Raw genomic sequence first — 26453 nt, forward strand, 5'->3', positions numbered from 1 at the left:
TTTTCTTTTTTAGTAGAGACAGGTTTCACCATGTTGGTCAGGCTGGTCTCGAACTTGTGACCTCAGGTGATTCACTCACCTTGGCCTCCCAAAGTGCTGGGATTACAGGTGTGAGCCACTGTGCCCAGCTGCTAATTTTTAATGATGCTCATTAAAACTTCATTATGCATACTACTTACATTAACATTTACCTTTTGCTGAGTACTTACGATATGCCATACACTAGCATAGTTCTTTACATACATCATGTATTCAATCTTTACAATAGCCCTACAAGTAGGGCCTTATTGTAGTTATTTAAAGATGAAAAAAACTAAGGCATAGGGTGGTTAAATCATCCTAAAATCATATAGCTGATAAGTGGTAGAACTGGGCCCAGAACCCCAGAATTGGCCACTTTTAGGAAGAGTGTGTTCTCTCCTATGTGTCATTGCCTCTCATGAAGTAATTCAGAAGGCCATTAGTCATTAGTCATGATATGCTTACTCATATAGCTGCAGTATTTTCAACTTCCTCTTTTCCTTAGAGTTTGAATTTTTTTTGCATCAGAAATTTAAGAAGGGTCATTTCTCAGTGGTGGCATTATTAGTGCTTTGTATTAATTACTTTATGCTTTTCTGTCTTAAAAATGATTTTTACCATAAGCCTATATCACTTTTGTAATGAATAAAATGCTATTTTTAAAAAAAGCACTTCAAAAATTCAATCAATATGTGCTTTAATCTCATGAAACTTTCAGAACGAGAATGTAATCCATTGATCCTTCTCCTTTCTCCCTTCTTACCAAGATATTAGCACAGGTAAGAAATAACTATCAAAGAGCTAGGAGCCCCACGGAGTGAGAAGAATGGTGACAGTGTGAAAGGTCATGAGAGATTCTCCTCAGATCACTGAAAGCCTACTGTTTGCAGAACATGGAACAAAGTAGTGTTGAGTTAGCTTCAAAGATACTCTGGTCTTGAAAGCAAATCAACTCACTGTCCACTACACTGATGAAGTAAGAGCAGAAAGAGTTCGTCTGCCTCTAGAAGCGAGCTACATTCCCCTCCTCTCTAATTTTCGAAAAGAAGTTCTGTAGATTCTTAATAAAATCTTTTCTCATTACAATTGCTAAAGCTTAACCTTCAAAATATAACTATGTAGAGCAAAAAATATATAAAATGAGATGGTTTATGCTGTGGGCTTTCATCCCATTCTCTTGATAGGAGCAGTATTAAAGGTTTCTGTTCCACTGAAATTGAAAAAATGCTAGAAAAAAGTAAATCTCTCTAAAACACAAATAGCTGACAAATTTAAAATCACCCAAGGCAGACAGGATACCAAGTGAGATTTGGGAGGAAACAGCAAGTGATAGCCTTGGCTATTTGAAATATCTTCAGGGTTTCTAGACAAGTATTAATAAATGCCTCACGAAATCTCACTTTCACCTCCCTGGGCTCCCCCAGGCAGCACACATGGTACACAGACATTGATGGCATATTGTAAGAGAATTTTCTTCATTAGGGGTCTAGTGACAAATTAAAAACTGTCATTTTGACCATTCTGGGGGTGCTGAACAAAGTATTATTGCTGGACTCTGGGGCACGAACATAACCGAGAAGTCTGTCTTTGAACAACTTTACACAAGCCCGAATTACCCTAATTTTTTTTTTACCTTTTTTTTACCCTAATTTTTAATAAAATAACTACTAAAATTAGACAAATGTTTGGGTGTCTCTTTTCCCCTATTTATTCAATCTTTAGTTACTGTTAAACATTGGAAACATTAGAAAAAAATCAGAAAAGTCAGAAAAACACTCATTTTGTCTGAAAGCTCATCCCACATCCGCTTGCCATTTTCCCTCTTAGTGTTTGTTCAGTTTACAGCTATGTAAAAATTACAGGCGATGTCTAATTTTTTTCTACCTTTTCACATATGTATCTTTCATGTAGTTACTATTCTTATTCTAAGTTCTAATAGTTGTTCTGTACCTTCTTACCTTTTCTGCGTAAGTATTTCCCCAGATTCGGTCCCTAGGTTAAAGAGGATAGTTTCCCGGCTCTAGAAATACAGACCCAAAAGGATTTTGATGGTTTTTGCTCACAATAGCAAAGTATGAACATGTTGGTGGTAAGCGTCAGCAATGATTTTTTGGTTCTATTTTAATTAGGTATAAAATAGTGTTTTATAACTTTGCACTAGTTTAATTGCCAGTGATGTAGAATATTTTCTCCACATTTGTTTAATACTCACATCTGCTTTGTATGAATTGTCAATACCCCTTTGTTCATTTATCTGTTAGGCTTTCATAGTTCTCATGAACTTGAAGAAGCTCCTTCTATATTTCTTTCATATGAATGGGAATATTTTTATGAGTCTTTTTCCTTTAATTTTATTATTTTTGAACAATGTCTTCTATATTGTTTTCTATTATTTCCTTTGAAATTTCTTCCACTCCCTAGTCTATCTTCTAAAAGTTATCTACAGTTGATTTTTAAGAATTTAATCTTTACATTCATCTGAAGCTTATGTTGATGTATGATATGAGGACAGATATAAATTATTCTTTTTCTGTATTACTATTTAATGATTCCAAAATCATTTGTTTTAAAAAAAATCCTTTTCATATTGCTTTATGATACTGACATTGTAACTCACCATATCATTTTTAGAAATAATGCCTATTAGTATTTTTATAGGGTGATAAACAGATTTATCACTAAAATACAAATACATTTGGCACTCACATACAAAGTATTCCCGGTATTGCAGTAAAAAATAAAATTCTCCTCTGCCAACCTCTACCTCATGCCTGTGCTATTCAACTATGTTCAGCCAAGTCTTGATTATCCATAGAAAAATAAAGTAGGTAGCACTGGTAATAAAAGAACACAGAGTGTAAAATAAGGAAAGTAATGCTTCAACCATGTTTCTATCAATCTTTTTACAGAAACTAATCATCAGAAGTAAAATCAATTGATATGAATGTAGCACTCTTTGCCCAGTCTCAAAGTCTCTGTTAATAACTAGCAGGGAGCTAAGAAGTGGGAAAATGGCAGAAGAAAGGAAATTGGTGTTATGGATGCACAAAATTAGGGGCCTAGATAATTGATGAGTGGGATAATTAACCTCAGAGTAATGAAGAATGATGATACTTTCTCTAGGGTTAGTTCCAAATGTTTTGCTGCTTTTATGTCTGTCCCATTGATACTCTTCCCCAGCATTTCTCTTCTATTTTATTCCCCAGTGACTATATCTGAATTCTAATATCCTCCAGGTTCCTTAGGACTGAGAAAAAGCCACATGTTGACCCCCTTTAAGCCAACAGTCCTCTTTTGTTTATCCAGACATGGCTATGACAGTACTTGCTGACTGGAAACTATCTGGCAATAAAAGATTTAAATTACATGCTACCTTACCTGGGCTCACTATCAACATACTCAAAGGGAGGTGAGGACATCATTAAAAATTCTTAAAAATCCAGTGAAATTTTCTCCTAAGTACCAAACATAGGGACAGGCCTGTGACACATGTTATCCTCTGGTTGACTGCAACACAGGATTAAAGATTAGCTCCCTGATCCCAGACCTGACAAGGAAATTTGCTAGTTTCTAGCTAGCAAAACTCTTTCATGGTGCACAGCAACACCAACCCTCAGTAGGATATCCTGCAATCTACTGAAGGGCTAGGCACCTGCTGTGCCTGTGTCAGAATCTTAAGCTGACCAGGCCGGTTTCTTACTTATTTCTGAAATAAACCTTTTTGAAAGTCACATAATAAGTTGGAACACAAATTAAATATCACTATGCAGAATAATAAAAATTTTTAAAACCTCCTTTTGACAAACATATGGAATGGGTGTATCATCCCTCATTCTGAGTCTCAACTTCCATGATACACTTGGATCCTGAGATCTTCAAGTTATCACCAAAAGTAAGTCTGAGACTGGACAAGTGGAGACCCTAAAAACCAACCGTAGTTGATCACATATGCAGCTATCAGTGGGTTTTGCATCCAAGGAAAGAGCAGAGAACTTTGAAAAAAAAAATAACAAATTAGGGTTGGATGCGGTGGCTCATGCCTCTTATCCCAGGACTTTGGGAGGCTGAGGTGGGTGGATCACCTGAGGTTAGGAGTTTGAGACCAGCCTAGCCAACACGGCGAAACCCCGTCTCTACTAAAAATACAAAAATTAGTCAGGTGTAGTAACGCGTCCCTGTAGTCTCAGCTACCCAGGAGGCTGAGGCAGGAGCATCACTTGAACCCAGGAGGTGGAGGTTGCAGTGAGCTGGGATCGCCATTGCACTCCAGCCTGGGAGACAGAGTAAGACTCCATCTCAAAAAAAAAAAAGAAAAAGTAAGAATGGTTATCTCTGCATTGTAGGACAAGTGATGTTTATTTTCTTCTTTATTTTCCTGCTTATGTTTATTTCCAATTTAAAACATAATAATGCTGGTAGCAAGAAGCAAATAATTTCCTTTAAAACCTTGAAAATAATGGGGGCCAGGAGGTGGCGGGAAAATGAAAGCAGGACATATAGAGTATCAGAGTCTATATGAAAGAGAGAGAGAAAGGTATGAGTTCTCTCATCAAGAAATTCTGGAAAGAAAAAATATGGACCAAAAATGAGATTCTATTTTTTTTAATAACTGAATTTTAGACTCTGGGACCCTCCCCTAAAAGCCTATTCATGTCTTTTAGTCAAGACTGTTGACAGCTTTTCCACAACAGCCAGTAGACTTCAGTTACTGACAAAGAATTTCTGCGTGGGGCAAGAATAGATAATACGGTTGACAAATCCTAAAAACGACCTAGAAGTGAGAGAATGCCAGTAAATCCCAATGTACTTATGGAAAACGGGCACAGCGGGAGGAGCGGGTATTTGGTTTAAGAGAATGTATTGCAGAAACAGGGGAAATAAAATACATGAGAAAAGTAGTTAATGGCAACTGAAATCTACTGGCCATTGTGGAAAAGCTGTCAATAGTCTTGACTAAAAGACATGAACAGACTTTTAGGGGAGGGTCCCAGAGTCTAAAATTCAGTTGTAAAATAAATAGAATCTCATTTTTGGTCCATATTTTTTCTTTCCAGAATTTCTTGATGAGAGAACTCATACAAATTTAGTCATTTACATAAGGCTACCAAGATATGTATAAAAAGTCTTAAACAACACATCTTTTAACTATTTATCTCCTAGGAATTTATCCTAAGAACTAATCAAAGATATAAGCAAAAGTAAAGTACTAGACAAATGTTCATTGCAGTATGGCTTGTAATAACTAAAAATGCAAACAAATTAATGTTGAGCAATAGGGGGTTGCTTAAAAATATTGGCACAATCACAATTTAGTATTACGTAGCCATTAAAGATGATGGTGAAGAATTATACTTAAGACACGGAAAATGTTCACAATGTGAAGTAAAAAAAAACTTTCAAAACAGTAGGTGACATGGTTTGGCTCTGTGTCCCCACCCAAATCTCATCTTGAATTGTAATCTCCACGTGTCAGGGGAGGGGCCTGGTGGGAGGTGACTGGATCATGGGGCGGATTTCCCCTTTGCTGTTCTCGTGATAGTGAGTGAGTTCTCACGAGATCTGATTGTTTGAAAATGTATGGCTCTTACCCCTTCTCCTCCTGCTCTGCCATAGGAAGACCTACTTGTTTCCCCTTCGCCTTCTGCCATGATCCTATGTTTCCTGAAGTCTCCTAGCCAAGCCTCCTGTTAAGCCTGCAGAACTGTGGGTCCATTAAACCTTTTTTCTTCATAAATTACTCAGTCTCAGGTAGTTCTTTATAGCAGTGTGAACACAAATTAATGCAGTCTGACTCCATTTTTAAAAAGTATACACACACATTCACAAACAGACTAACAATATATAATAAAAACATGAATGGATATTCTCAAGAGATGGAGGATCATAGATTATTTTAAAAATTTTTTGGAACTTACCTGTATTTTCCAAATTTCATACATCTATTACTTTTGTTATCAGAAAAAAAATTCTTTCAGAGAATATTAATGAGGTTATACAGATCATGTCCTTGGCAAGAACATGGATGGCGCCAGAGGCCACTGTCCTTAGCAAACTAATGTAGGAACAGAAAACCAAATATCACATGTTCTCACTTATAAGCAGGAGCTAAATAATAAGAGCATATGGACATACAGAGGGAACAACACACACTGGGGCCTACTTGAGGGTGGAGGGTGGGAGGAGAAAGAGGATCAGATAAAATATGGGTACTGTGTGGAAATAATCTGTGCAGTAAATCCCCATGACATAAGTTTACCAATATAACAAATCTGTGCATGTGTCCCTGAACCTAAAATAACAGTTTTAAAAAATGAGGTTATAAAGAACACCAGGGCCTCAGAAGTATAATACTAGTATTTGAATTAGAATATATGAATATATTGTTACATAATGATGGGAGTTAAAAACGTAATTTTTTTTTTTTTTTGAGACACAGTCTTACTCTGCTGCCCAGGCTGGAGTGCAGTGGCACAATCTCGGCTCACTGCAACCTCTGCTGGGCTCAAGCAATTATTGTGCCTCAGCCTCCCAAGTAGCTGGGACTACAGGTATGTGCTACCATGCCTGGCTAACTTTTGTATTTTTAGCAGAGACAGGGTTTCTCCATGTTGGACAGGCTGGTCTCAAACTCCTGACCTCAAGTGATCCACCCGCCTCAGCCTCGCAAAGTGCTGAGAATACAAGTGTGAGCCACAGCACTGGTAAAAATTTTAAAATATGTAGCCACTGCATGATTTCTTTACATGTTATATATCTGCACAACTATATTAAAATATGAAATACATCTGACAATGTATGAAAATAGGAATTTTAAATGATGAGATAAGTTAAACAGGAGCTCTCATGTTTTCTTCTTATAATACCACAGATTGTTTTATATGCACTGTTCTTTAGACACCACTAGAGTGGAGGACCACAAAAAGATGGGCTACCACCAAAAACGACCAGTCAAATGTGAATCTCTTCCCTTCAGCAGGTCTGCTGGAAACTGAAATGGGGTATTCATCTGGCACTGGTTCTTTCATTTGCCCCAAGGTCGCAGGTTACCCAGCTAATGGTGGTGATCGTGCTCCTGATGCAGTGTTTACGCGAGAATTATCTTCGAAGTCCATACTCTAGCTTACCTTGCTGCTGCAATTTGTAGTCAGTGGAATATGCCTTCCCAATGATATTCCATACAGGTCTCAAGCATCCAAAGAGTCCTTCAAGAAACCCACCACTGCCACTGCCTGACCTGCTGAACTGAATCTTGATGTCTTCAGTTCCGCTCGTGCTCTCTCTGTCCACTGTGTTGCTGCTCCCCTGAGACACCACCATCTCTGATTCATCGTGTTCCCTTAGCTGAAGAACGCTGTTCTCAAACTGGTCCCTGGAATCCTCACTTACGCTTGTCAACACTGTCGTGGTGATGGGGCTGTTCACGCTCTCGACTAGCTCTGTTCGTGCCATCCCCTTTTCCTGCTGGTCCTCGAGCTTGGGAGAAGGGTGGTTCCCCATGGCTGTGAGTTCATCTTGTAGTCCATTGAAGGTTTTGCTTTCACTGAAGGGTAAGTGTGGAGAAGAGGAGCAGCTCAGGTGCTCCTGAAAGTTGGCCATTGTGCCATGAGTGTAACTGAGGTCCTGAGATGACACTCAGAAGATTATTAGGGCAGACTTCTGACTTAAGAGAGGGCTCCAAAACCTGAGAAAAACAGGAGGGAGGTATGAGATCATCCTTTCTTTATTATGCACACTACAACACTTCTGTTTGCAGTAAAAAAATTAAAACAATGGGGATTGGTTAGCCTGAGGGTTAGTCTATATGACGGAAATGTGTACAGCAATGAAAAATCATGCTATGGAAGAGTATGAACATGACAAAATATCCATGACATATTAATATAAAAAACAGGTCAGAACAACATACACATTAACTTAAAAATGTACTTAAAGAATAAACCTATAAGAAAAAAGACTTGAAGGAAAATAATCCAAAGAATTAACAATAGTTAATTTTAGGTGGTTAGATTTGGGAGAGGTTTATATTGTTGTGATTTTCACGGTATTTCAAGCATTCTGTATTAATATCTATGATATTTTTAGAAAAATTGTTTCCCTTTCTACAAGGGAAATTTGGTTGTTCTGATATACCAGTTTTATTAGAAACTACATCCTGTGTTATTATAAGTTGCTACTCATCTTTTCTCTTTGCTTTCGTGTCTTATCCAGTGGGGCGCTGCTTTACTTTATAAGGCATTCATTAAGTCATGGAGATAAATGTCATGTGTCTGTGACAAGACAAATTTCTAAGATATAAAATTTGTTTTTATTGTACTGCACCAAATCTGAGCTAATGCGACTAAATCCTAGCTCTTTAAAGTTGTTCTTTGCTTCTGATCTGTCTGTTAGCATCATTTCTTGGGGCCACCTAATCTTTAAAAGTGAAGATGTGTTCTAGATTGGCCAGGTCATGCATAACCAATCTTAAATTTATTCAAACTATGTTCTTTTCTTTTTCTTTTTCATTTCTTTCTTTCTTTCTTTCTTTCTTTCTTTCTTTTTTTTGAGACAGAGTCTTGCTCTGTCACCCAGGCTGGACTGCAGTGGTGTGATGTCGGCTCACTGCAACATCTGCCTCCCAGGTTCAAGCAATTCTCCTGTCTCAGCCTCCTAAGTAGCTGGGATTACAGGCACCCACCACCACGTCCAACTAATTTTTTTTGTATTTTTAGTAGAGACAGGGTTTCACTATGTTGGCCAGGCTGTTCTCGAACTCCTGACCTCAGGGTGATCCACCCATCTCGGCCTCCCAAAGTGCTCGATTACAGGCATAAGCCACCCCGCCTGGGCCAAAGTGTGTTCTTAGCAGAAATTTACTTTCTTTTTAAATCCCTATGTAATAGTCGTTCCTTCCTTCACTCTGTACTAAGCATCTAGAATGTACTAGAGGTCAGGGTATGAAGATGACCTCATTTTCCTGAGGGGATAAAAGAAAGACCAACGAAGATTGACAGAACAGTGCTTATCATGAATCAAGCAAGTGCTCTGAGCACAGAAGAACGAGGAATAGTTCCAGGGAAAGGTGCTCAAAGGTGGTAGGTAACTTTTGATCCATCTGAAGGAAGTATAGGCATTCATTAAGCAAGTCAGAAAGGCGTGAGTGGAAGAGGGAGAAGGATTACAGATGTGGGGGAACCACGAAGGAGGGCACGGAAGCTTGAAAGACTGTGAAACAGAGGAGAAATCCAAAGTGGCTGGAATTTTAAGCAAGGAAGTAATTTGGCCAGATAAATTAAAACCACATCTATAGAGGCAGAGGTTGGATTGAAAGGGAAAGACTGAAGGTCCAGTTAGAAGGTATAGTTCAAAAAGAAATGAGTTGGATCTGAACAAGGCATTAGCAATGGCAGTGAAGAGGACAGGAACGATTTAAGAGGTAGAATTGGGAAGATCTAGTAACTGATTAGACATGGAGGTGGGTAAAGAAAAGGGGGGAGGAAGACTTTTCAAATCGCTTACTTGGAATAGTGAATAGACAGACACGTGTCAATAACTGAGATATGAAATGCCAGAAAGAAAGGTTTGGAAAGAGGATAATTAGCTCAACTTACGGACATACAGAATTCAAGGCCTCCTACGCATCATGCACTGAGCTAGGGAGCTGGGCTTTTATTGATGCTATCTGATTTTTAAAAGATACTTTGTAGAGAGAGATTGGAAGAAAGATAAAGATGGGGCTCATTTATCACAGGGATAGAAGTTTCCAAATCATAAAGCTAAATTTAAAATGCATTTATTGAATATATACTCAGCCTACATAACATGGCAAAACCTCATCTCTACAAAAAATACAAAAATTAGCCAGGCATGGTGGTGTGCACCTGTAGTATCAGCTACTTGGGTAGAAGGCTGAGGCAGGAGAATCACTTGAGCCCAGGCAATCTAAGCTGCAGTGAGCTGTGTTTGTGCCACTGCACTCTACCCTGGGCGACAGAGTGAGACCCTGTCTCAAAAAAGAAAAAAGAATATATACTGAGAGCTGTGGCATGTACTAGGCTAGGTTCTGTGGATACAGAACATTACTGTTGTCATTACTATTTTTAATGATAAATAAGACAAAGTGCTTTACAATTTACAGAAGCCTGTTTACATAATCAGCAATACACTGGTAAATCAGCTCTTTTCAAGACAACAGCAATCTGATTTGTAGTGTTTGCTGATTTCCCTGGTGTAAATATTCCCACCATAGCAGATTTCAAGCTAATAAAACTTTAACAACTTGCTTGCAAAGTTTCTAAATATTTGACCATTGGCTCGTACAAGTTGGTGTATAAGCCAGCTCCAGCACCATATCATTGCAATAGTGTCACTTCTATTTCACAAGAGAAGAAGCTTCTCTAAGGTAATATATTCAATAAGTAACAGAGCAGGAATTAAAATCTAGCTCAAAGTTCAGATTCCTGAAATCCTTTGTCTTTTTTAAAACACGATGGAAAACTTATGATAACTCCTCACTTCCTTAGAGTGCTTTCCAGGTTAAAAAGTGCTGTTATCTGTGATCATTTGATCTAAGTATTTGAACCCTAGGTAAGAAATCCAGAACACAGAATGATTATCCCTGTTTTTCACAGAAGGAGACGAAGGCCTAGAGAGAGGTAGATGCTAACGGTCACAGAGCCAGGATGAAATACCAGGTTATTCTTCCTAATCACAACACTCTCTCCTGTAGCATGCAGTCTCTAAAGACACGGTTCCTACGCTGTTGAAGCTCATGGACTACTTCAGGAGTTAACGATTACACTGAAGGAATTACCTCCCGCCATCATCCCCCATGACGAATGAGCCATATTCCGTTCTACAGAGCCAAGAGAGATGGGAACAATGAAAACAGAGGTAGGATTTGAGATGAACCTTTGCAGGTAAGGTGTGTGACAGGGGGAGGAAGTCAGGGGATAATAAGAGCATGGGCAGAGACAGGGAAGTAGAATGACCAGGGCATGTGTGAGGGGGCTGCTGACCCAGAAACAGCAGTGGCTAACATGGGGGAGCAGTGTGCAGCAGGGGTAACTCCTGCTCCCCATGTGGGCTCTGAAAGCTTATGATACAATGCAGGTGATTCTTCCCTCGTAACAAGCCAGAGAGATCACTTTAACTGGACGGAGTTAGCTTAAGAGGCACTTAAATGATAGGGTATGGAGAAATCTAGGCCTTGGGAAGCTGCCTGGGAATATAAGGTTGGGGCAGGGGGAAGAAAGAAGAAAAACTGGAGCCCTCTGTGACAGCAACAGCTATTTGCTTGAGTTGACCCTATTCCGCCCACTCCAGCCCCCGTCCCCTGTCCTTCCGTGCTCATCTCTGAGCTTTGACGTCACTGATCTCCTCATTACGTTTTCTTGCTGATCACCTGACCCCACCTTGAGCTATCTCCTGCTTTTGGCCTCTCTGACCTTGCCCTGCCTGAGCTCTTTTAAGACTGCTGATTTCATACTATCTGACCTGGCCACTGACTCAGCAGTTACTTCCAGTCTGCCTTGGCCGCTGGGACTCCTGGTTATCCTATACAGCAGCAGCTCCCAATCTTTTTGGCACCAGGGACCAGTTTTGTGGAAGATGCTGTTTCCATGGACCAGGGAAGGGGGATGGTCTCAAGGTGATTCAAGTGCATTACATGTATTGTGCACTTTATTTCTATTATAATTACATCGTAATATATAATGAAATAATTATACAACTCACCATAATGTAGAATCAATAGGAGCTCTGAGCTTGTTTTCCTGCAACTAGACAGTCTCATCTAGGGGTGATGGGAGAAAGTGACAGATCATTAGGCATTAGATTCTCATCAGGGGCACACAACCTAGATCCCTAGATCCCTCGCATGCACAGTTCACAACAGGGTTTGTGCTCCTATGAGAATCTAATGCCCCCACCAATCTGACAGGAGGTGGAGCTCAGCTGATGATACAAGTGACAGGGAGTGGCTATAAATACAAGGGAAGCTCCGTCCCCCCCACCACCCCGGCTCACCTCCCTCAGTTCAGCCCAGTTCCTAACAGGCCACAGACTGGTACCTGCCCATGGTCTGGTGGTTGGGAATCCCTGCTATACAGCACAAGTCCTATATACTATTGGCTCATGTGAATTGCATACCCAAATACATATGTGAATTTCAGCCAAACACTTATTTGTGTGATTTATTTTTTTGAATCAAATTATCAGGCTTTATATTAATTCCTAGTAAATTTCTACTTTGTCAATTTTTTATCCTGAATTTCTACCTAATGACATCATGTTAGGATGAGCTCATACATAACATGTTAGAAGAACATCTGTTTTTCTTGTAATCTTTTCCTATCTCCAGCAGGATAAGAATGAGTGTGAAGTAGACCCGTTCCCATTGGGATGGGAATGAGTTTAATCCCAGTCATCACATGCAGTCTGATATTTAAGAGATCAGGGAAAAACAACACAATCAAGGAATATGTTTCAATCCACTTATGTTACATAGGAGAATCAAATTTCCGAGAGATTGCCAACTTGCTTAATATAACTAACTAGTGGGTGGAGCTTGGATGAGTCCTCCTTCCTCAGCCCAGCTCTTTCCACTAGTATGGTTGTTTGTCTATTCAAAGAGAAACAAATAGCCACGGTATCATGGCCCACTGGTGATGAAAACAATAGTAATTCACAGTGCGATTCTAGATGCACTAAAATATTCCCAAGGGAACACTAGCACTCACCTGGCAGGGTGACCCTGCACCTATCCACAGGGCAGCATGAGGCCGCCCACTGACTGCCCTCACAGTGGGCAGAGGTCAGGTAAACTTCAAGGTGTGTATAAAGATGTGGACTTAAATAGGATTTCCTCATGCTCGCCAAGAATATCCAGTCCAACGTGATCGCACAAAGGCAGAGAAATTGAGAGGCAAATGAACAAAGGGAAAGAAAAATCAACACTATGACTATATTCAAATATGATCAGAGCTGACTACATTTTGGCAGAGTGCAGGAAGCTAAAAATACTGAAGTTTCACCTGTGCTGTGTGTACACCCACATGCTGCCACTGCACGGGGAGGAGACTGTTACGTGGAAACCGCGGGAACACAGACGGTGCCACTGCCTCTGCCTGTCTTTTGCCCTCTTGGTTCCTCTCTCCCTGTCCAAATCTGGCTCAGGGACCCTCATGGGAACTGAGTGTTTGGTCCTTTCAATTCACAAGAAATCAAAACTAGTATATATTAGAAGGAGACAGAAAGAAGTGGGGCAAGATTTTGGAACATTGACAGTCAAAGGGAAAAAGACAAGGAACATCAGAGAGGTGAAGGGCAAGCTTGGGATGGCACCCTCATCCCGTAGAAAGTACTCTGGGAAGTGCACAGTGCAGACGGGAAGGTCTGGAGGGGAGGTGATGCTGCTCCTGCGCTTTCAAAGTTCTCATCTGCAAACAGCCCAGAGAGTGCCCCCCATCTGCCCTTGAAGCACACTCTCCCTGCATTCTGAGTTTCTTGGCCTCTAGAGGAGGAAGTGGTTTGTGCAAAAGTAGTAGGCAAGAGTTGGAGACAGCAGCAGCTGTGCATTTGGCAGGGCACTGCCAATTTCTGGAAATTACCTTGGTTTTGTGCCAAGATCCCAAGATGCAATATAGAGAGAAGGAGGAGTGGAGGAGGCAGTGTGGCCAGTGGCCCTCAAATTCTTGGATTTCTATCATGCAATACAATTTCCCATGTTACTAATGGAGGATTTTTATAATAGTCAGATTTTGAATTTTATATCATAAATATGAATAGAACAAAGATTTTGGAAAATTTAGCCCCACAAAGTTTTTGCTGATACTAAAACTGAATGAAAACATTAAATTAAGTATTATTGCTATGAGATTATTGATGCTGAGCTCTTTCCAAGCTATCTTCTCTTTCCTTGGCATCTTCTTGTCTATCTTTAAAAATGAATACAACAGGCCAGGCGCGGTGGCTCACGCCTGTAATCCCAGCACTTTGGGAGGCTGAGGTGGGTGGATCATGAGGTCAAGAGATCGAGACCATCCTGGTCAGCATGTAAAACCCCGTCTCTACTAAAAATACCAAAAATTAGCTGGGCATGGTGGTGTGTGCCTGTAATCCCAGCTACTCAGGAGGCTGAGGCAGGAGAATTGCCTGAACCCAGGAGGCGGAGGTTGCAGTGAGCCAAGACAGCACCATTGCACTCCAGCCTGGGTAACAAGAGCGAAACTCCATCTCAAAAAAAAAAAAAAAAAATGAATACAATATTGCCATCTTAACCCTTCTGGTCATTTCTCTAAAGTTCATATGGCAGTTGAAAACATAAAATAATTGCTGCTGTTAGGAGCATCAATCTCAGTTTAAAACTTGGAGTAAGTTACTTGTGCATAGTAATAACATAAAATGATCTTTCCACGATAGAGGTCTGTCACCCAGATCTTAATTTGAACTTTGAAAACATTAGATAGCTTTTTCAAATGGAGTTTTAGGATTAGAAGCATGTGACTTCAAATCAGATAAAAAGGATGGCCTACAATCGTGCCTTTATCCCTACTTACTGTCTTAACTGTGGACCATCTTCTGAAACGCCAGTTTGAAGGAACAATAGAAACTCAATCGACCAAATCCACTGAACTACCTCATTTTATTTTCTTTATAACATTTCATTCAACAATTATGTATTCAAAAATATTGATTCCATGCTTACCATGTACCTATATTTTTGGTTAAGATTATGAATGTTTAATAATCTTGAAAGTATGCTGGAGTCAGCAAAAAATTAAAATTACGAAGAAGCAAATTCTCCATGGTGACAAATTACCTTCTGAATACCAGTACCTATAAATGAAACTGTGATTATAGTTAAAATAAGTTTATTGAAGTATTCAAAATGAATAAAGATGCTTCATTTTCAGAGTAGTAGTCTACAAATTTAGCTGGAAATAGCAACTTGTGAGCTTAAATGCCTTAAGTCAAAGGTGAAACATCTTGACCAAAGGAATGATTTATCCATAAATCGTATCATAAATGATATCTCCATAAGTCTTTAACAAATTATATAATAAGTATTAATATTTAATGTTTTCTGACCCAAATTCAACTTGCCACATGAAGAATAAAATCAATAACTTTAAATGTTTTAAAAATAAGATACAGACATATATATATAAATATTAATAGGCATGAAAATTTAAAATGGGGTGGTACAAGATGGCTGAATAGGAACTGCTCCAGTCGGCAGCTCACAGTGGGATCAACGCAGAAGGCAGGTGATTACTACATTTCCAACTGAGGTACCTGGCTCGTCTCCCTGGGACTGGTTAGACAGTGGGTGCAGCCCAGAGGGCAAGCTGAAGCAGAGTGAGGTGTCGCCTTACCCAGGAAGCACAAGGGGTCAGGGAACTTCCTCCCCTAGCCAAGGGAAGCAGTGAGGGAATGTGCCATGAGGAATGGTGCATTCCGGCCCAGATACTACGTTTTTCCCACGGTCTTCCCAACCCACAGACCACGAGATTCCCTTGGGTGCCTACACCACCAGTCCCCTTGGTTTCAAGCACACAACTGGGTGGCCATTTGGGCAGACACTGGTCTAACTACAAGAGTTTTTGTTCATACCCCAGTGGTCTCTGGAATGCCAGTGAGACAGAACCCTTCACTCACCTGGAAAGGGGGCTGAAGCCAGGGAGCCAAGTGGTCTAGCTCAGCGGATCCCCCCGCCACGGAGCCCAGCAAGCTTAGATCCACTGGCTTGAAATTCTCACTGTCAGCACAGCAGTCTGAAGTCGACCCGGGACATTTGAGATTGGCGTGGGGGAGGGGGGTCCACCATTACTGAGGCTTGAGTAGGCAATTTTCCCCTCACAGTGTAAACAAAGCTGCCGGGAAGTTCGAACTGGGCAGAACCCACCACAGCTCAGTGAAGCCACTGTAGCCAGACTGCCTGTCTAGATTTCTCCTCTCCGGGCAGGGCATCTCTAGAAGAACGGCAGCAGCCCCAGTCAAGGGCTTATAGATCAAACTCCCATCTCCCTGGGACAGAGTACATAGGGAAAGGGGTGGCTATGGGTGCAGCTTCAGCAGTCTTAAGCATTCCTGCCTGCTAGCTATGAAGAGAGCAGCAGATCTTCCAGTACAGCACTCACGCTCTGCTAAGGGACAGACTCCTCCTCAAGTGGGTCCCTGACCCCTGTGCCTCCTGACTAGGAGACACCTCCCAGCAGGAGCTGACAGACACCTCATACAGGAGAGCTCTGGCTGGCATCTGGCAGGTGCTTCTCTGGGATGAAGCTTCCAGAGGAAGTAACAGGCAGCAATCTTTGCTGTTCTGCAGCCTCTGCTGGTGATACCCAGGCAAACAGGGTCTGGAGTGGACCTCCAGCAAACTCCAGCAGACCTGCAGCAGAGGGGCCTGTTAGAAGGAAAACTAACAAACAGAAAGGAATAGCATCAACATCAACAAAAAGGACGTCCACACGAAAATCCCATCCAAAGGTCACCAACATCAAAGACCAAAGGTAGGTAAATCCACGAAGACGAGAAAAAAACAGCACAAAAAGATTGAAAATTCCAAAAACCAGAATGCCTCTTCTCCACCAAAGGATCACAACTCCATGCCAGCAAGGGAACAAAACTGGATGGAGAATGAGTTTGACAAATTGACAGAAGTAGGCTTCAGAAGGTGAGTAATAACAAACTCCTCCAAAAAGGTTAGAGGAATTGCTAAGTAGAATAACCAGTTTAGAGAAGAACATAAACGACCTGATGGAGCTGAAAAACACAGCACAAGAGCTGCGTGAAGCATATACGAGTATCAATAGCTGAATTGATCAAGTGGAAGAAAGGAATCAGAGAATGAAGATCAACTTAATGAAATAAAGCATGAAAACATGATTAGACAAAAAAGAATGAAAAGGAATGAACAAAACCTCCAAGAAATATGGGACCATGTGAAAAGAACATACCTATGTTTGATTGGTGTACCTGAAAACGACAGGGAGAATGGAACCAAGTTGGAAAACATGCTTCAAGATATTATCCAGGAGAACTTCCCCAACCTAGCAAGACAGACCAACATTCAAATTCAGAAATACAGAGAACACCACAAAGATCCTCCTTGAAAAGAGCAACCCCAAGACACATAATCATCGGATTCACCAAGATTAAAATGAAGGAAAAAATGTTAAGGGCAGCCAGAGAGAAAGGTCTGGGTACCCACAAAGGGAAGTCTATCAGACTAACAGCAGATCTCTCTGCAGAAACCCGACAAGCCAGAAGAGAGTGGGGGCCAATATTCAACATTATTAAAGAGTTTTCAACCCAGAATTTCATATCCAGCCAAAGTAAGCTTCATAAGCAAAAAAGAAATAAAATCCTTTACAGACAAGCAAATGCTGAGAGATTTTGTCACCACCAGGCCTGCCTTACAAGAGATCCTGAAGGAAGCACTAAATATGGAAAGGAAAAACCGGTTCCAGCCACTGCAAAACCATACCAAATTGTAAAGACCATCGACACTATGAAGAAACTGCATCAACTAATGGGCAAAATAATCAGCTAGCATCATAATGACAGAATAAAATTCACACATAACAATATTAACCTTAAATGTAAATGGGTTAAATGCCCAAATTAAAAGACACAGACTGGCAAATTGGGTAGAGTCAAGACTCATCGGTGTGCTGTATTCGGGAGACCCATCTCATGTGCAAAGACACACATAGGCTCAAAATAAAGGGATGGAGGAATATTTACTGAGCAAATGGAAAACAAAAAAAAAAGCAGGGGTTGTAATCCTAGCCTCTGCTAGACTATAAACCAACAAAGATAGATATGAACAGACACTTCTCAAAAGAAGATTTATGCAGCCAACAAACATATAAAAAAAAAACTCATCATCACTGGTCGTTAGAGAAATGCAAATCAAAACCACACTGAGATACCATCTCATGCCAGTTAGAATGGTGATCATTAAAAAGTCAGGAAACAACAGGTGCTGAAGAGGATGTGGAGAAATAGAAACACTTTTACACTGTTGGTGGGAATGTAAATTAGTTCAACCATTGTGGAAGACAGTGTGATAATTCCTCAAGTATCTAGAACCAGAAATAACATTTGACCCAGCAATCCCATTACTGGGTATATACCCAAAGGATTATAAATCATTCTACTATAAATACACATGCACACATATGTTTATTGCAACACTATTCACAATAGCAAAGACTTGGAACCAACCCAAATGCCCATGATGACAGACTGGATAAAGAAAATGTGGCACATATATACCATGGAATACTATGCAGCTAGAAAACAGGATGAGTTCATGTCCTTTGCAGGGGCATGGATGAAGCTGGAAACCATCATTCTCAGCAAACTAACACAGGAACAGAAAACCAAACATTGCATGTTTTCACTCATAAGTGAGAGTTGAACAATGGGAACACATGGACACAGGGAGGGGAACATCACACAACGGGGCCTATTGGGGGCTGGGGGGCTAGGGGAGGAATAGCATTAGGAGAAATACCTAATGCAGATGACAGGTTGATGGGTGCAGCAAACCACCATGGCACGTGTATACCTATGTAACAAACCTGCACATTTTGTACATGTATCTCAGAACTTAAAGTATAATAACAAAACAAATTTGTAACGTTTATAATTAAGTAAACATTTTAAGAAATTAGGTTTAAAAGGTCAATAGTGTTTACTACTGTTGTTCTTTGAAATGTTCTATATTTTCCCAAATTTCTATCATTAGCATGCATTATTCGTTTAATCAGAGGTTTTCAATCCAAATCCTTGTTGCTTTTAAAACACACAGACTAATGGGCCCACTTCACTATATTTGCAGATATGAAAAATGATGTGAAATGTTAAGGACACTGTTAGGAAAGCTAATTGTCACTGTGTGCTGAGGCTTGCAAACAGGCTTAAAAAGAATTACAGGCTGGACATGGTGGCTCATGTCTATAATCCCATCATTTTGGGATGCCAAGGTGGGCAGATCACCTGAGGTCAGGAGTTTGAAACCAGTCCGGCCAACATGGTGAAACCCTCTCTCTACTAAAAATAAAAAAATTAGCTGCGTGTGGTGGTGGATGTCTGTAGTCCCAGCTACTTGGGAGGCTGAGACAGGAGCATCGCTTGAACCTGGGAGGCGGAGGTTGCAGTGAGCCAAGATCATGCCACTGCACTTAAGCCTAAGCAATGGAGTGAGATTCCGTCTTTAAAAAAAAAAAAAAGGTGACAATGAACAAACAAAAGTTCATGACTCCTGTTTTGTTTTTACCTTTTCTACTGATGAGATTCACATTCATTCTAGAAAAGGTAGAATTATCATGGTTAAGAGAACTGAACCCCAAACAGATGAAGATACAAGAACATATGTCAGTGTCTTATGATTATTTCCAAGTTTTAAGGTCCAAATGAATTACATGCAAAGGCACTACAACTCTTGCATTTAGGATCACAAAGACAACTGTTGGTAAACAGTTATCTTTAGGAACTATGAGTAAGACAGTTGTCCATGGAAAAGCAGAAGATGAAGAAATACCCTATTCTTTTTTAAAGGAAGGTTACAGACTACGTAGAACTATGCAGTTGAGTTGGTCCCTGAAAAAATAATAAGTATATAGTAAGCACTCAATAAATGCTAGTTCCTTTCCTTCTTTTCTTTTCCTTTTATTTTATTTTTTTTTATTTTTTGAGATGGAGTTTCGCTCTTATTACCCAGGCTGGAGTGCAATGGCGCCATCTCGGCTCACCGCAACCTCCGCCTCCTGGGTTCAGGCAATTCTCCTGCCTCAGCCTCCTGAGTAGCTGGGATTACAGGCACGCGCCACCATGCCCAGCTAATTTTTTGTATTTTTAGTAGAGACGGGGTTTCACCGTGTTGACCAGGATGGTCTCGATCTCTTGACCTCGTGATCCACCCGCCTCGGCCTCCCAAAGTGCTGGGATTACAGGCGTGAGTCACCGTGCCCGGCCTTCCTTTTATTTTGTGACTGTTTCTTCTCTTTTTGGAATTCTATGACTCTCCTAAGATATATAGTTTAGGAGAACAAGAAATGACAATTGAAATGACTTAAAAATTATTATTAAACTTAAAAGTTAAAAGAAAAAATAAAATTAAAATTATTTTTAAAGAATCTGTGCTATAACTGGGCCATGTGGCTCATGCCTGTAATCCTAGCACTTTGGGAGGCTGAGGCAGGAGGATTGCTTGAGCCCAGGAGTTCAAGACTAGCCTGGGCAACACAGCGAGACCCTGTTACTACACACACACACACACACACACAAAATAGCTGGGCATGGTGGCACGTGCCTGTAGTCTCCACTACTCCATAGGCTGAGGTTCAGTTGAGCCCAGAGGGTCTAAGCTGCAGTGAGCCACGACCGCTCGACTGTACTCCAGTCTGGACAACACGGCAAGGCTCTGTCTCAAATTAAAAAAAAAAAGGGCTATAATACACCCTTTAAAGTTATTTCTCAAACAATCGATATTCAGAGCTTTATATGTACTTCGTCATAGTGAGAGTAATATTAAGGCTTGAGAGAAGGCACCAGAGGGAGATGGACCTGGATTCAAATCTTAATCACTAACCTGACTGTAACTATATCTAAGCCTCAATTTTGTCATCTATAATTAGCAGCAACAACAGAATCCACCTCATAGAAGAGTAGATGATTATATGAGATAGTGCATATATAACACATTTACCTCAACATTTGCTAGCTATGCAAATCTTTAACTGGAAAAACTAGAATAAACAGATAAATGTCAATATGCTCAATGTATATGTGACATCAAGGAGAATAAAAAGAAGAGGAAGGGAAAGACCAAGTAAGCGTTTCTTTAGGAAAGTTAAAAGATGAGAAAAGAGAGCTAAGAAGAGGGAGCCGGTTGATACACATAGAAACTGAGCCAAGCTGAGCTTGTAACATTCATTTGGTATTATAAATGAAAGTGCATAGAATCAATAAACAGTGAGGTACCAGGTCAAAAGGGTAAAAGCAAGATGGAAAATAGGAGACAAAAATCCCAAATGTGTGCAACTTCTTTGTCATATTTCATTTCCTTTGTCTTTAATTACAGCAGTTATTTTTACATTCTAGGTTTTAATTAACTTGCACACACAAAAAGGAAGGTTCTACACGGATATCACATTTGGGAGAATACTATGTAGTTCTAGCATTTGGGAGGAAAAAACTAACTCCTCTGGTTTTAATATTGCAATGTTAAATTAGGAGATGATTATACTGATTCAAGAAAATATCCCTAGGAAAACGCTGCTTATGCTTTAAACATAAGAATAATTAGACCAGGGCAGGGCATGGTGGCTCACACCTGCAATTCCAGTACTTTGGGAGGCTGAATCAGGCAGACCACTTGAGCCCAGGGGTTCAAGACCAGCCTGGGCAACTGACAAAATCCCGTCTCTACTAAAAATACTAAAATATTAGCCAGGCATGGTGACACACACCTGTAGTCCCAGCTACTCAGGAGGCTGAAGCACGAGAATCTCCTGAACCCGGGAGGCAGGTTGCAGTGAGCCGAGATCGCGCCACTACACTCCAGCCTGGGAGACAGAGTGATCCTGTTTCAAATAAAAATAAAAAATATGTCAGTTGGGAAGTGATGGATAGTGTGCTGCTTAGTAGGAATAGGCTGGCTCTGCTCTCAGGAGCTTCATGACTCTAAGCAAGTGAGAAAAGAGGAAAAATCTTGAAAAAAATTTTTTAGAGTAGAGACAGGATCTCTCTATATTGCCCAGGCTGATCTTGAACTCCTGGCCTCAAGCAATACTCCCACCTCAGCGTCCCAAAGTGCTAGGATTACAGGCATGAGCTACCATGCCTGGCCAAAAAATCCTTTTGAATGAAATTATATTATGAAAATTTTCTTTTCTTAGTAAATTCATTGTCAGTATTTGGATTTTGTTGGACAGTAAAACGTAAATAGAGATATGAATACGTAATACATTCTATACTTGTTTTTATACTATGTAACATTAAAATCAAATAATTCATTGCCAGTTTAATATTTAGGGCTGTTGAAGAGCATCAGTAACAGACTTCGACTCCAATGATATATATGAAAGTTCTCACAAAGCTGCAGATTCTACACACTGTTCCTGGGCAAGTCCTACATAAACTTGGCAGGCAAGATGCCATCAAGAGTCCTTCTGCCATCCTTGCATTGCTTTTTCTGGCCTTAAGATGGTAGAATCATAGATGGTTCAGGTTGGAGGGACCAGTGACTGGGCCATGACTTCTATTTTTCAAGATAAACAGCTAAGTCTCATAAATTTGTGAGTTTACTAAGAGTAGAATCAAACATTGTTGATCTCTGTATCGTGCCCTTTTTCTCTTCCTGCCATCTAGCCTCAGCACCTGGTGCAGGGCCTGATATAATACGGTGCAATTCACTTTTTCGATGAGAAGACTTTACACACACACACATAGCAACGTGGTAACATATTAATAAGATCTATTGAGATTGTGTGAACTTGCTCTAAACATTCAGTTTGATCCTGATGAACTTTTCTAATCCTCACGTCAACCCTTTGGGAAAGGTACTGTTATTACCCCTTGATAATAATTGATGAAAACTTGGGGCACAGACAGTCTAAATGACTCACAGCTACTAAGTGGAGAAGACAGGAATTGAATCCAGTTTCACTCCAGTTCTAGAGCCTGAGCCCAAGACCAACCCCTTAACCACAACACTGTATTTTCGATATTATAATGGGCTTCTGGTTTAACCAAAAAAGGTCTAGGTCAGAAAAATATGGAATAGATTCACATTTTACCTCGAGCTTAGGTTCTAAACTTAGGATGGAAGGTACAAATTCTTAGCAATAACTAGAGATAGTTGGAGAATTCTTAAATATGACCACTTTCTGTAGGGATTACTCCATTCTGTTTGTTTGGTTTGTTTGTTTGTTTTTTGAGATGGAGTCTGGCTCTGTACCCCAGGCTGGAGTGCAGTGGCACCATCTCAGCTCACTGCAACCTCTGCCTCCCGGGTTCAAACGATTCTCCTGCCTCAGCTTCCAGAGTAGCTGGGAGTACAGGTACGTGCTGCTGCACCCAGCTAATTTTTACATTTTTGGTAGAGATAAGGTCTCACCATGTTGGCCAGGCTGGTCTCAAACTCCTGGCCTCTGGTGATCCACCTGCCTTGGCCTCCCACAGTGCTGGGATTACAGGCATGAACTGCCGTGCCTGGCCCCATTCTGTTTTTAACATTAAAACTCTATACTTGCATGGTCAAATACTGTAGCTTCTAGTTATATATAGTTATTTAACTTAAAATTAAATAAAGATTTAGTTCCTCAGCTGTACTAGTCCATTTTAGGTGTTCAGTAGCCACATGTGGCTTGTGGCAACCAAATAGGACAGTGCTTTAAACATAAGAACAAAAAAGAACATTTCCATCATTACAGGAAGTTCCATTGGACGATATTGCTCTATGTGCTTTATTCATATTGGTCTGTTATAAGGATTAACCAAAATTGTGGCTTCCCTTCATACATGGGGACTTGCTAAATGCATAGTGCTCCACTACCTTCTTTAATATGACAGGTTTGCAACCACCGTTTAGTAATATTTGTGAATGATTTAAGCATAGCTCATTCTAATAATGATTCATCAGGATCAAATTGAATTGGGGATTTGATCTTTTAAAAGACTGTCCAAGGGATCATAGCCAGGTAGCTAAAAGGAGCCAGAGGAATGATTTTCAATATCTAAGTAGGCTCATTTGTGGAGAATCTAAACATGAAATTAGATTACTGCCACCATCATTCCTTGAAGCTTCTAATCACAGGACTAGTGCAGGTGAAGGGCAGAAACCTAGGGGAGGGCTGATGGAGGAAAAGCTGAATGGGAACAGAAGTTTTTACCAAATCACCAGAAGTACGTGTCACTTCTCAGAGGAGATGCTATTACAGATATCCTGGACAAAAACTCCAGGAGGAACACAGCACTCCAGTGTCAAATTTTAATAGAGAAGTACCTAAAGCCAAATTAGTGAGCGATCCTATTGTTTTAGACTTTTACATTTCTTGTGACTTACTGTCGTTTGTGCTCACAGAAGTAGTCTTGAGTTTTAATTTTTTAAAGTAGTGATTCAATCAAGATGATTCTGTAGAAAATGTATGATAGAACATTTTGAGCTTTACCAACACTGGAAATGTGAAATTGTCAAAGACTGGCCATTTTTCACTTGCCTTATGTCACTGTTTTGGAATGTGAATTTGACTTTGTGCTAGAGTGTAATCCATACCCATTGTTCAATTATTCATTGAGCGCAGTTTCAATTTCTACTCCCAATATACAGCTGAAATTTGCAGACTACCAAAGAATCCTAGATAAATCCCATCTGTCCAAAATGAGGGTGGCAAGGAAGAACATCAATAAATATTAATTATTTATTCTAAGTGCTAAAAAACAATGATAAATATATAAGACAGTACTAATGGAAAGAAAAATAAATGCAAAATAATAAACTATTTGTGATAGAAAACAATATGTAGTCTCTCAATACAAAAACTAATATTACAAAGGATAGAATTTAAAGACATATTTAAGTTAGGTGTAGTAGCTCACGCCTGTAGTCCCAGCACTTTGGGAGGCTGAGATGAGCAGATCACTTGAGGTCAGGAGTTCGAGACCAGCCTGACCAACATAGTGAACCCTATCTCTACTAAAAATACAAAAATTAGCCAGGTGTGGTGGCACACGCCTATGGTCCCAGCTACTTGGGAGGCCGAGGCAGGAGAATCGCTTGAACCTGGGAGGTGGAAGCTGCAGTGAGCTGAGATCGTGCCACTGCACTCCAGCCTGGGCGACAGAACGAGACTCTCTCTCTCTCAAAAAAAAGACATATTTAGCTGCCTCCCTTTAAGAATTGTAATTTGAATTCATTACAAGTGCACGTGGTTTGAATAGGTGCTCCTGAAAAGTTGCATATAAATCACATTTTTAAAATAACATTTAAAAATCACTAACAGAAATTACTATTTGAAGTATCACTGGTAAATCTACTTGCAAAATGAAGAATCTTTCTGAAATGCTAATGATCACTTCATTATTGTACTTGTTTGCTTAATTTGAATTTTCTGTTGTTTCAATATCTGGTATTAGTTAATTAAATGCCAATTTCATAGCTCTTAATTAAACATCAATTAAACATCAATTTCATAGCTCTTAGTAAATTTGCCTGGGTAGGTAGTATGTCCGGTAAATTTGCCTTAGTAATTAGTATTTGTCATAGGCTTGGAAACCATTTACCCAAATATGTTAGAACTGTGTGCAAAATAACAGTATAAAGATTTTGTACAAAGGCTTGATGACTCTTCATATGAGTAAACTGTGAGGTTTTGTACATGGCTTTGTGACGTATTCTGGCTATGTGCAAATGTTTCTCCCTTCATTTTCTGATTTTTTTTCTGGGTTCTAGATAACTGATTGCAAATTCATGTGTAAGAATGTCCAGCTGTTCTTGAAGCATAGTATAATCCACAGTTAGGACATCTCGTAAAGTGAGGAGGACAAGAAAAGACAACTCTACCTGAAGAAACCAGGCAATACCAAGGGTCCCTTTACCTAATACTTGCTTCCAACAATAGCTTTGAAAGGGAGTCATTGTTTTTTGTGACATCTATTTACAAAAGGAATGGGTATAACATAAACATCACTTAACTTCTCTTAATAGTCCATGAAAGAATCTTATTCATATGCTGAACCTATTTTTTTTTTTTTTTTTCCTGAGACAGTCTCACTCTGTCGCCCAGGCTGGAGTGCAGTGGCGCTATCTTGATTCACTGCAACCTCCGCCTCCCAGGTTCAAGTTATTCTCCTGCCTCAGCCTCCCAAGTAGCTGGGATTACAGGTGCACGCCACAATGCCCGGCTAATTTTTGCATTTTTAGTAGAGACGGGGTTTCTCCATGTTGGCCAGGCTGGTCTCAAACTCCTGACCTCAGGTGATTCACCTGCTTCTGCCTCCCAGTGTTGGGATTACAGGTGTGAGCTACTGTGCCCGGACTATTTTTTAAGTTTTAAAAATTGACACATAATAATTGTACATTGTTAGGGGATACATAGTGATGTTTCAATACATATAATCATAGTGATCAGATCGAGGTAATTAACATATACATCATCTTGAACATTTATCATTTTTGTATTGGAAACCTTAAAATATCCTCTGTTCTAGCTATTTGAAAATAAAAATTATTAAATATAGTCATCCTACAGTGCTATGGCACACTATAGCTACAGAATTTATTCCTATCTAGCTATAATTTTGTAGCCTTTAAAAAACCCCTTCCTATCTTTCCTTCCCAGCCTCTAGAAACCTCTGTTCCACTCTTTACTCCTATGAGTTTAACCTTCTTAGTTTCTGGGCATGAATGAGAACATGCGGTGTTTAACTTTCTGTTA

The 26453-nt window shown here is 40.0% G+C and overlaps 1 protein-coding gene across 10 annotated transcripts in view; it reads right to left on the reverse strand.

Moving 5' to 3' along the window:
- MAP3K13 (mitogen-activated protein kinase kinase kinase 13) overlaps positions 1-26453 on the reverse strand; it is a 183114-nt gene that overhangs the window by 45990 nt on the left and 110671 nt on the right. For 8 of the 10 annotated variants that reach the window (XM_032298364.1, XM_032298366.1, XM_032298372.1 and 5 more), the window contains one exon: positions 7146-7702. In XM_032298364.1, the coding sequence (XP_032154255.1) occupies positions 7146-7617 (472 nt within the window). In that variant the 5' untranslated portion in view covers positions 7618-7702. Of the gene's footprint in view, positions 1-7145; positions 7703-11736; positions 13954-26453 lie in introns of those variants that run through there. The other 2 variants (XM_032298368.1, XM_032298373.1) reach the window with 2 other exon arrangements.

The sequence above is a fragment of the Sapajus apella genome, unplaced genomic scaffold (assembly GCF_009761245.1).
Source record: "Sapajus apella isolate SASKATOON/1434 unplaced genomic scaffold, GSC_monkey_1.0 scaffold38, whole genome shotgun sequence".
Lineage (NCBI taxonomy): Eukaryota > Metazoa > Chordata > Mammalia > Primates > Cebidae > Sapajus > Sapajus apella.